The sequence below is a fragment of the Rhipicephalus sanguineus genome, chromosome 5, assembly GCF_013339695.2.
Source record: "Rhipicephalus sanguineus isolate Rsan-2018 chromosome 5, BIME_Rsan_1.4, whole genome shotgun sequence".
NCBI lineage: Eukaryota > Metazoa > Arthropoda > Arachnida > Ixodida > Ixodidae > Rhipicephalus > Rhipicephalus sanguineus.
Genome location: NC_051180.1, coordinates 24222594 through 24235341, shown reverse-complemented (window position 1 = coordinate 24235341; position 12748 = coordinate 24222594). Strand labels below are relative to the sequence as shown.

At 48.9% G+C, this 12748-nt stretch overlaps 1 protein-coding gene across 1 annotated transcript in view; it reads left to right on the top strand.

The window, feature by feature from the left end:
- The window catches only part of LOC119393786 (uncharacterized), a 57490-nt gene that overhangs the window by 5115 nt on the left and 39627 nt on the right, over nucleotides 1–12748 (top strand). The window contains exon 4 of the mRNA XM_049415877.1: nucleotides 1191–1303. Within this exon, the coding sequence (XP_049271834.1) occupies nucleotides 1191–1303 (113 nt within the window). The remainder of the gene's footprint in view (nucleotides 1–1190; nucleotides 1304–12748) is intronic.

The window sequence follows — 12748 nt, the reverse complement described above, 5'->3', positions numbered from 1 at the left end:
TGCGATCAAAACCGACGCTTCTTCCGGTCACGTTCCCAGAATTTGCCTCGCCCAGTCGTTACAAAAACCGAAAGTCCGAATTGCGTTACCGGCATTTTGCAGAATATCATGTACAGGATCGACCACGTGTCAGGTGAACATCTCATTGGTATGCAAGCCGCTAAAACTAGAACGTTTGTTCCACTTTACGACAGAGAGACGTATGTTATATGATGTCTAATCACGGTGTCCATAAATACAATTAAAATTTTCCGAAATATGTACTAAACAATAGCTTCTCTGAGGTCTAGAATACTAATGAGGTGTTCACGTCAAATGCTGGTGACCTTGTACAAGTGGTAATATGCATTTCTACTGCAGAAGGCAACGAATACGATGCTAGTGTACTTTAGGTCGACAGATCTCTGCGAACTCCTGAGCACTTGATATGCTCCTCCAAGTATGCGCATGATCACATGTCTCTCATATTTCTCTCTTTCATTTTATTTCTTTATTCACCTCTTTATTCTTTATCATATTCAGGGTAGCAAACCGAACGTGAGTGCGGTAGACCACCCAGCCTTTGCTTGTTTTTTTTTTCTCTCTCTCTTCGTCTCGATCTTTTTTTCATTAACAAATGATATCACATTGCCCACACGTGAGCGACAAAGATTCGCTAAACAACGCTGCTATAATGTACCCTTTCGATGCCTTAGTAGCATGCATGTGAACATAACTAACTATAAAACGCCATAAAGTTAGTGTTATTAAGAAATGTCCAGTTATGTAATCCACACTGCGTTACACCCGTACAAAGACAATGTGCTCTACACTTACCGGAGTTGTCTGAACGGCACACAGTTCAAAGAGGAGCTCCTGCCTTGAGCATGAAATATATCGAGTATTTGTGATAACTGGTTGCTTTTACTAAGCTTTTGCAAAGCTTATAAAATCTACAATGGCTCTAGAAATTTCGGAGTTCGAGTGCGAACCTCCATGATTTGTTTTTGTAGAATATATTGCCTACAAAGGTACCTAAACATCCGCCTAGAAAAACTTAACTGAAATATATTGCCAGGTAATGAAGCAAGCACATTCTGCGACGCCAGTGCTGTTGTCGCGTTGAGTGTATAAAAATAGTGTATATTATGCTCGTCCATTGTTTGCGGTATGAATGCGTTGTCATTATTCAATGTGGATCGCCCATGCAGGATTCGGAGGACATTCTACCGAACTCCCTTCCTCATGTGCTACACATTCGACCTCTACCAGTACGCGGAGCCCGGTCATCCATTTCGGTCGTGCGAAGTACCGTGGCTGTACGGTAAGAGCGCAATACGCAAGGTGGAGCTACAGATTCATTTGTCACCATGGAATGAGTAATAGCTTAGCGTCAGTTATTGCAATAACAAATGAAGTGCCCATTCGTGTGAAAACTGCACATCATGATCAGTAATGTTGCATCGTGCTTCTACCATCGATCTATGATTTGACTCTCATACCTTATGTTACTATAATACATTGTCACGCACGAGTGATTAAGATTCGTACGAACTCGCCTGCCAATGCCCTATAGTATAAAGTCTATTAAGTAATGGCTACTTAGGCCAGGCAACATGTTTAAGAAGGTAACAGCATTGGAAGAATCAGTGAGGACAATGTAAAGAAAGTTAGCACTTGTAAACATTGTTCGATTTCGTTGAGTCACTATAGTTGCGCAAAATTAAAGTCATAACATGAATTTCCGAAATGCTCCACTGAACCCCATGTAACGGAATGTACTGTATCCACACCAAACCATGTTATCTTAGGGAGATTAAAACCACCGATTAGAAGATATCGGTGAGTTGGGGTACCTGAGATAAATGCTATTCAGTAAGTCATAAACTTTACAACAAAATGAAGAAGGCGCGGTTGGCAGGCGGTAACGGGCACTAAAGATCACGTCACAGTGGCTGACGCGAATACACGCGCACGCGAATACCAAAGAGGAAACACTAGGAATGTGAAAGAGGGGGAAGGTCATCTGACACAGCGATTGGGACACCGCTTCCTGCTCAATCACCGCAGTCACATCGGTGGAAATTGAAATCCTTTTCACTTCAAATATTTCCGCATTACACATCTTCGTACACCCTTGCAATTTTTTAAACAATCGTACAAGCGTCGACCGCAAACATCGGCGAGAAGCAACGAGATCAGCGATACGACGGTGAACGTCACACCGCCTTTCCGAACACATGATCGCACAGTAGGCGCTTGTCTTTGTTCCTTTCTTTGTCCGTTGTCCCCTCCTGCGCAGTTTTTTTGAAGACGGATTACTAACCAGCCCAATCTCAAACCTTGCCGCACAGCAAGGCTAATATTTTGTATGCATCTCTAAGCGAACAGAGTAGCAGATGGCACTGGCACAAGAGTGTGCTTTCTTCGCTTGCGCATCACGTGGGAAATCTCGTTACTTCTTGCCTATATTAGGCGCTACCATGTCCAGAGGCGAACGCTCGCGAGATATTATTAAATGATTGCCTGGGTAGTTAGACTTCCGTTAGTATGACGCCATCGGCATTGCACGTACCACTAAACGAAGACAGATCGTCGCGTTTGTTGACAACGCTACAAATATTCGAAAAAAAAAATACAATTTCGCCAGGGAAAGATGTTTTCGGCAATTGTTATGACTAAGAGTATTATGACCACCGGATACGCTTTCACGGGCGTGAAGTGGTGAAACTATGCGTGTACGAAGCTCGCAAACACTGTCAGTTGACGGCATAGGCGTGCGCAGGGCACGGTGTGGCGCAGGGTTCCCCATCAGGGGGGGGGGGAAGGTTCATCGCAGCGCCCCCCACCCTACTAGGTCAATTTATGGGGCAGATTTTGCGCCCTCCCCCCTCTTAGGTGACTAGAAGGGCCAATGTACGGGGCAGATTTCGCGCCCCCCCCCCCCTCTTAGAAGATTAGGGAGGGCGGCCGCCCCCCTGCCCCCCTGTGCGCACGCCTATGGTTCACGGCACATACACGTAGCATTTATTTTGACTCTGTGTGCTAGTGTCGTGTGCTATCTTTCTCTCTCTCTTTCCTCTCCATCTTTAAATCTCCCCTCCCCCCCCCCCCCCGCTGTCCCCATGTGTAGGGTAGCAAACCGGTTTTCCTAAACTGATTACCCTCCCTGCCTTTCCTTCTCTAATATTTCTTCTCTTTTCCCTAAAGTTTATTGCATTTCACGGAATAATGTTGACCGCTAACGGTCCTAAATTCCAACCGCTTTTTCCTAGATGTGCGAGTGGAAACGCAGTAATTCTCCGAAACACAGATGCCGGCTTGCAGTTTCAATCTAGCCGTAAAAATTAATTTCCTAGAATTAAATATTGAGCACCAGCATAAGGCGGCGTTTACTTGGTCGATATTTTTCTAACCTACTAGCACGAGACATAGCTTCGTCTGTGAGCTGATGATCAAGCACTGACGTCAGTACACTACGTATTATTTCCTCAGACTCAACCCGCGACTCGGATTACTTATCATCTCCGGCCCACAAAAGATTAAACATCCGCGCCGCTATCGGTCTTCAATCTCATCTAAACTTTCGACAATGTTAATAATGGCAGTAGTTTCGCTGCACGTAGCAGTTGACGCTATGTCGGCTTTACCGACTCCAGCACATCTTTCGGAGGCAGCCTTTATTTTTCCGCTTTGACAGCGATAACGCAGTAGTTAGCGTCAGCTATTTGCTTTTTTTTAAATGCAGTCGAATTTTTTTCACTTCGTTAAGCTGTACGTGACAGAACCTTGTGTCAGATTTCTGTCAATTTTCGCATAAGGTGTTTCATTAGTGCCACGATGCCACTGCTGTTTTTACTTTTATTTTGTAGGGCCTGGGTCCAACGAAATTTCTCGCCCTGACAATGGCAGCGTGACAAAATGAAAGAACTTGCACGCACTGTCAGGAGCGACATGCGGGCATGAAAGTAGCAGCAGGTTTACATCGCTCGTGTGCTTAGAGAACAGTAGAGAAACAGGACTCACCTGCACAAGGAAGCAAAAAAAAAAGTTGACGGATCCGCATGTCTGCAGCTTTCACATGCCTGCTGAAGGAGCACGCAGTCAATCCGCGCCAAAATATCCGTGGAAGAAAACTTGATAACAGCGTGGATAAAGCTCGCGCTGGCAGAAAGGGATTTGTTAGAAAGGCAGTCCGAGCGTCCGATCCGAGCCTTAGAGAAGAGTGTACTAGAACAGGGGAGTGCTCGGAACGGCCGCAGCATTGGCCGCAGCACCAATGTACTATCGCGCTCAGTATGAACTACATCACGCGAGCGCGTGGCCGACTGCTCTGCAAGGTTGTACAGTGGCGCCGATCTTGGCATAATTTCGAGTTATCGGGAGAGAGATTGGCTGCTCGTGCGAGCGCGCATCGCCCCCACTTGCTTTCACCCGCGAAGTTATCATTTTCTAAGCTGATATCACCGCAGGCCAAAACAAGGGCGAGAGTGAAAGCAAGTGGAGGCGATGCGCGCTCGCAGGGACAGCGAAACTCTCTCCCAATAACTCGAAAATATGCCATAATCGGCGCCGCTGTACAACCTTGCAGAGCGCTCGGTCACGCGATCGCGGGATGTAGCTCATACTGAGCGCGATAAAGTGAAGCCCAAACGGGTCAATCCGCCTGTGGCGCTGCGATCGGCGCCCGGCTCCGCCAAAGTGGTGCAGAGGTAGAATGCCCGCCTCCCACTCAGAAGGCCAGGATTCGAATCGCAGCTGAAAAAGGATGGGTTTTTAATATTAATGTCACATTTTATAGCTCTATTGATTTTCCTTTGTTTATTAAAATGAGCTTCTGTTGCTACGTGTTGCTACAAAAAACTAACGTAAAATGTGAAATCTCGTCTCGAGTCTTGTATTCGCTAAAATCTCGGAGGCCGTACTTTACGTTTTTGTTCAATTCCGGGAGGTGGCGCTGCAAATAACTGAGCTCACTGTCAAATTTCTTTTATTTTACTTCACATTTTACTTCACATTTCCCACTTACTTCACATTTTACTTCACAAAAAACACGAGAATCAGAGGGAAGCACGTACAACAGAGTTGTGAGTGTTTAGTTCTGGTCCTCGGGTTTTTTTTTTTTTTTGCGTTGCATATTCTGTAATTATGTTGCGCCAACTCGCCCGCATCGAGCTCCTCCTACTTCAGGTTACGATGTTCTATCCTTAACTTGCTTTAAGTTTTCATGCTCTAATGTCACTGTCTCATGAGTGAAGAAGGAAATCCTCATTTCCTTAACTGGCCCTATGAACTGTCTATGCTCTGCTCGCAGGCGCAACACTTAGCTGTTTCGTCTTTTTGTGTAAGCCTGATAAAGCACACGTATGTCATGTTTTCTTTGAAACAGATGGCGTAAAAAAAGAAAAAAGAAACATCATTACTTTCTTGATAACATGCACTTGTGCCCCACACATAACCAAGAAATACTAGTTTCAAGACACGAAGCATTCAAAGAACAGCTTCCGGAAATGTCCAAGCATCAGCAAACTAACCCCCGTGTAGACACATGGATGTCCAGTGCCGCAAAAGAAACGCAAGGTTTCACACGCGTCCATGTGCTCAAGCAAGCAGGTGAAACATACCCAGGAATTCGGGACATCGCTTTTAGTTCACCTTTTTTCACACCACGTGGCGTGCGGACCTTCAACGTTCAAAATTCGCGCGATGACGCTTGCCGTAGTCGCGCGAATCGAGAAAACCACAATACATAAAAAAAGCACGACGACGATATCCGCTACAAGCAGCGAGCGCGAACCAAAATCAACCACTGATAACCGCAGCGCATGCAACGAGCGGCCGGTTGGGCAGCTCGACCGTGAATCAGCAGTTCTGTTGCAATGAAAGGAGGCTTACATGTCGCTTGGCTGCGCTTGATAACGACGAACTCTCGAAAGAGCGTGCTTCCCTTCTTCGCATCCCCTGCCTCTTCAATATATTTCGTCCGATTATATTGTTGTTGGCTTCCACGGGTTTCTTAAAAGTTCTAAAGAAAGAACGTCCTTTAGCGCTGCTGTTTTTGTAGTGTGAAAAAAGCTAACTTCCAGAAAATAATACAAGCTTGTGAGGCGGTGATGACGATCGCGGGTTTCAAAATGTGTAGACAGACGCTTGCCGTCCCTAATTTCAGTTGGCCTCAATTTATGAATTTGTGAGGAAGAAGATCGGCAAGCATGAAGGTCCATCGCCATCGGCTGGCACACACCGACAATTCGCTCTCTGGCTACGCCCTGCGCGCTGCTGCTACGATCGTCGCTCTCGCAGAATCCTGAATAAACCCCCCGTAACAAGTGGTGGAGGTGCGGGGTAAGCAAATCTGGAACTACGCAACGGGAAACTCAAGCCCGCCTCTACAATGACGGAAGGGGGACCAATGCAGCAACAACAACCCGGTGCCACGGTGACTACCGTGCTCTGCCCTGGCCCGTTCCCTCAACGCGACCCACCAATCTTCAGCGGTGCGGAAGAGCAAGATGTGGAAGACTGGCTCGCTGAATACGAACGAGTGAGCGTGATAAACCGCTGGGACGACGCAGGAAAGCTCAACTACCTTTCATTTTACTTGAGCGGTGTCGCCAGCGTGTGGCATCGAAACCATCAACATGACCTCCCGACATGGGCTGCCTTCAAAACTCACGTGACGGAGGTATTCGGGCGCCCCGCCGTTCGCAAGCTTCGAGCTGAGCAACGTTTGCGTGCTCGTGCGCAGCAGAGCGGTGAGAATTTCACAAGCTACATAGAAGACGTTCTTGACCTATGTAACCGCGTTGATGCAGCAATGACCGATGCCGAGAAGATTAGGCATATATTGAAAGGAATCGAAGACGATGCCTTTCAGATGCTACTGGCGAGGAACCCATCAACAGTCTCTGACCTAGTCAGCCTTTGCCAAAGCTTTGATGAACTGCGCAAACAACGTGCAGCCACCCGCCAATCTCTACCACCCGCGACTTCAATGTCCGGCTTGGCTGTAGCTCCCGATCACACATCGCTGCTGCAACAGATTAAGGATTTCGTTCGAGAAGAAGTCGCTCGTCAGCTTTCGCTGATGCCGCTTATTCACGGCCAGTCGAGTCCTCCATTGGCGCCCGCTCTCCAGAACATCATCAGGGATCAGGTAGCCGATCAAGTTCCACCTTCTCTCCTTCAGGCTCCAACTGCTGCTCCTCTGACGTACGCTGAAGTCGCTTCGAGGCCTGTGCTACAAAGTTACGGCCCACGTCGACCACATATGCGCCCGCCAGTATCTCCACCCGCCCGACCAGCAGTACAGTACGCACGAGCTGAAGATCCTTGGCGCACAGAAGACAACCGTCCTATCTGTTTTCATTGTGGTCTTCCTGGACATGTGGCACGTTACTGTCGCTTTCGTGTACCGAACGTCTCCAACAATATGCGTCCACCATGGGTCACGTATGCGCCACGTCAGCCCCGCCGTAGTTATTCGGACGACCGCGAATCTGCTCCTGTCGCTGAGGCACCATTCTCCTCCCGCCGTTCGCCTTCTCCTCACCGCCGTTCCCTTTCACCCATGCAACGACGGCGGAGCCCTCTGCGCCAGGAAAACTAACTAGCGCAGTTCAGGAGGCAAGAACTGCGGTGCCAGCGAAATGTCTAAGGCCTCAAATTTCCCCGAAGAACGTTATTGATGTCGCCATAGAAGGAATACGGACGCTAGCCCTCGTCGACACTGGCGCTGCTCTTTCAGCAATTGATGCCCGCATTTGCCGCCGAATCGGAAAAGTGACGACGCCACTTTCTGGACTATCCCTTCGTACCGCCAACGCACAGCACGTCGAGCCGTCCGGCGCCTGCACAGCCCGTGTCGTCATTCAGAATGTCGTCTATGTCATCGAATTCATCGTGTTGCCATCATGTTCTCACGACGTGATATTAGGCTGGGATTTTCTCTCTACGCACCATGCGATCATCAATTGCGCCCGCGCCGAAATCGAGTTGTTTCCGTTTTCACCAGATATTATCAATGACCACACAGACTCTTGCAAAATCGCAGTTTCTGAAGACACCGTTATACCGGCCTGGTCTACTGCTGTTGTCAACATCTCTTGTATTTCTATCACCGACGGCACCTTGCTTTTCGCACCCTCTGACCTTCTACTTCGCCGCCGATCACTACCACTGCCGTTTGCCGTCCTTCAGTTCAATTCTGGCACCTCTGTGATGTACGTGTCAAACCCAACGGCCGCACCAGTCACCCTGCGCCACCGTGAAAGCCTAGGGAGAGCCGAACCACTGCCACCTTCTTCAATTTTCGACATCATGGAAGACTCCGCTGACCTGGCCGCCCTTGAGACCTCGCCTCCTCAGTCACTGCCGCGGTCTTTCACACCAACTATTGCAAGCGACCTTACGACGACGCAGCGCGACCAGCTTCTTCGCTTGCTCGAAGGTTTCTCATCCTCGTTTGACTCCCACGCAACGTCGCTTGGCCGCACGACGGCTGTGTCGCACACCATCGATACTGGAAGCCATGCGCCCATTCGACAGCGTCCTTACCGAGTATCGGTGAGCGAAAGGCACGTTATCGATGAGCAGGTGAAAGACATGCTCCAACGGGGTGTCATTCAACCTTCCAACAGTCCCTGGGCCTCGCCAGTCGTCCTGGTTCGGAAAAAAGACGGTACCATACGATTTTGCGTCGATTATCGACGGCTTAACAAGATTACCCGAAAGGACGTGTATCCGTTACCCCGTATCGATGACGCCCTGGACTGTTTGCAGGGTGCGGAGTTCTTTTCTTCCTTGGATCTCCGCTCTGGATACTGGCAAGTGCCAATGGCTGACGCTGACTGTTCGAAAACGGCGTTCGTAACACCAGACGGATTGTACGAATTCACTGTAATGCCGTTCGGTCTCTGCAACGCGCCCGCGACCTTTGAACGCATGATGGACGGCATCCTGCGCGGCCTGAAGTGGCGCACTTGTCTCTGCTATCTTGACGACATTGTTGTCTTTTCCCCAGATTTTTCGACTCATCTGCACCGTTTACATCAAGTTTTGACCTGTCTCCAGAATGCTGGCCTCCAGCTTAACTTGAAAAAGTGCCAGTTTGCGGCTCGAAAACTGACTATATTAGGCCACGTTGTCTCCAAAGAAGGCATTCTCCCCGATCCTGCTAAACTCCGGGCCGTATCCGATTTCCCAAAGCCCACTACCCTGAAAGCACTACGTAGCTTTATTGGCCTATGCTCATATTTTCGGCGCTTCGTTCGCAATTTTGCTAATGTCATCGCACCCCTGAATGCACTTCTCCACGGCGACAATGAACTGTCTACCTGGTCGGAAGCCTGTGATCACGCGTTTACGACTCTTCGCCACCTGCTTACGTCTCCGCCAATCTTGCGCCACTTCGATCCCGGCGCACGGACAGAAGTTCACACTGATGCCAGTGGTGTTGGCCTTGGTGCTGTGCTCGCACAACGTAAGGACGCCAACACCGAATATGTGGTCGCCTATGCCAGTCGTGCGCTCACGAAACCTGAGACCAATTACTCCGTCACAGAAAAAGAGTGCTTGGCTATCATATGGGCTCTTCAGAAATTTCGCCCCTATCTTTACGGTCGTCCTTTTGACGTCGTAACGGACCACCACGCTCTTTGCTGGTTGTCGAACCTGAAGGACCCGTCAGGCCGCCTCGCTCGTTGGGCTCTCCGAATCCAGGACTACGACATCCGCGTCGTCTATCGCTCTGGCCGCCGACACTCTGACGCTGACACCCTTTCTCGTTTTCCCCTCATATCAGACGACAGCACTTCTACTCGCGATCAAGATATGTCGCCGCTTGACATCCTGGACATGGCCTCAGAACAACGAAACGACCCATGGATCGCCACCATTTTGAACTTTTTGTCAAGCCCTCCGACAGCGTCGGCACCTCGCTCACTGCGACGCCAGGCACAGCATTTCGCTATCCGCGACGGACTTTATACCGCCGCAACTACCACAACGACGGCCGCACATGGTTACTAGTCGTACCCCGTAATCTTCGTAAAGAATTGTGCTCCGCTTTCCACAATGATCCACAGTGTGGTCACGGTGGAGTGTCTAAGACGTACATGCGGCTCAGTCGACGATATTTTTGGCGGGGCATGTACAACTTCGTCTGCAAGTACGTCCGCTCTTGCATCCCCTGCCAACGACGCAAACCAGTCTCGCACCTCTCCACAGCACCTCTCCAGCCACTCCCATGCCCACCCCTCCCGTTTGACCGCGTCGGCATCGATTTATACGGGCCCCTTCCATGCACTGGTGCTGGAAACCGATGGATTGTCGTTGCCGTAGATCATTTGACAAGGTATGCTGAAACCGCCGCCTTGCCTGCTTCAACAGCAAAAGACGTTGCATCGTTTATTCTACACAACTTCATTCTTCGCCATGGCGCACCTCGTGAACTCCTGAGTGATCGGGGACGTGTATTCCTCTCGGACGTGCTGCAATCCCTCCTATCTGAATGCCAAATTATTCACCGCACTACTAGCGCTTATCACCCACAGACCAATGGCTTAACTGAACGATTTAACCGGACCCTTGGTGACATGTTGTCTATGTACGTTGCCTCAGACCACTGCAATTGGGATGTTGTACTTCCGTTTGTCACATACGCGTACAACACCGCCTGCCAAGCCACTACCGGATTCTCACCATTCTTCTTGCTTTATGGCCGCGAGCCCTCCAGCACGATTGATACAATTCTCCCGTATCACCCAGATCCTGCCGACTGCCAACCTGTGTCTGAGCTCGCCCAGCACGCTGAGAGATGCCGACAACTTGCCCGATCTTTCACTTATGATGAACAGTGTCGCCAAAAACAGCGCCATGACTCCAAGCCTCCTCCGGACCCTTTTCCTATCGACTCCCTCGTGTGGCTTTGGGTGCCTCCAGTTGCTGCTCCCGGCCTTTCATCTAAGCTCCTTCCAAAGTACCACGGACCCTACCGCGTGGTTGCGCAAACCTCCCCTGTCAATTACGTGGTCGAACCCGTTACGCCATCTTCCGATCTCCGTCGTCGCGGGCGAGAGACAGTCCACATTGACCGCCTTAAGGCATATTATGATCCTCTGACCTCTATCTAGATCGCCAGGATGGCTACCTCTCCATACCGGGGGTGATTGTGAGGAAGAAGATCGGCAAGCATGAAGGTCCATCGCCATCGGCTGGCACACACCGACAATTCGCTCTCTGGCTACGCCCTGCGCGCTGCTGCTACGATCGTCGCTCTCGCAGAATCCTGAATAAACCCCCCGTAACAAATTCAATATTTTGCGCTTTTACAAGACGTCTTGCCGTGTTATATTCGCTGCCCACAGACATTTTTCTTTAAAGCTCAATTACCAGCAGAGGTAAAGCAAGAATACTTTTGCAAGCACAACATTGTTCAATGATCTTCTTAAAAAGAATCATTTTAATAAAGTCACCTTAGTTTCAACAGCACCCCTAACAAGCTCTCGCGGCTATGCGCCCGTGTGTCTGAGAAAAAAATCACAGCATATCCACGGAGTGAATGATGATGAGTGGGCGAAGCTGCGGAGGTTCATCGGTAAACCATGAATCTTCCATGAATTCTGCCCAGTACATCATCACCGACGTGAGATCGGGCGCGTTTATACTAAAGGTTCGATGAGTTATGACGACTTGCAGCTCACTTTAATTTTACATGTACGCTGTGAATTTTCATTGTTTAGAAAACCATTGCTTTAGAAAACATCTGGCGTCTTTCGTTAAGCAGCTGGCGTCTTTTCGTTTTGCTTTAGAAACATCTGGCGTTCTTTCGTTTTGCTTTTACAAAACATTTGGCGTCTTTCGTTGGTTTATTTCATCAATCAACGGCGTTTTGAACAAAACTTTTATTGTTTAATCACGCACAGGAGAAATCTCACCAGGCACTACCTTGGAGGTAAACAATGGCTGCTAATGGGAATGAGAGACAGAAGAAGTCGGCTTTTAGCTAACACTTACACTTCTACTTCTACTAACGTTTCCTACTGGAAAGGTAAACAATGGCTGCTAATGGGAATGAGAGACAGAAGAAGTCGGCTTTTAGCTAACACTTACACTTCTACTTCTACTAACGTTTCCTACTGGAACATGCCAGTGGCTGCTAATGGGGAATGAGAGACAGAAGAATTCGGCTTTTAGTTAACGCGCACGCTGCGAATTTTTTATTGTTCAACAACGCACAGGAAAAATCTCCCACCGGCACCACCTTGGAGGTCAAAGCGTAAGACTGGTTACGCACTACGACTACTACTACGACTACGAGGGACGAACGGGTGCCGCCTTAAGGAGCTTCGCCCCTAAAACAATAAGGCCGCCTATGACAAACAGCATATAAAACCGTATTGCCCAGGCGTAGTTGGGGTGGTTTACGAAATACCCCTCAGCTGTGGTAGGACATACATCGGCCAGACTGGTCGATGTTTAAATATCCGATTAAAGGAACATGAAGCCTCTCTTAACAATGTATCTGGTTTACACTTGCCTTCGCACTGCAAGTCCTGCGCATGCGCGCCCCGGTTTTTCGAAACCGGGGTGCTTGGGAAAATTCGAAACCAAGTGGCCAGAGAATTGTTGGAGGCTTTTTGCATAAATAAGAAGAGTGCCCAATGTGTTAGTGTGCCTTCCTTGAATTTATATCGCAACGAATTGCACTTTTTAGACAAGTCTTGATAACTCAAAGTAGGTTGTCATTCTGTTACCGTGATTGTCAATG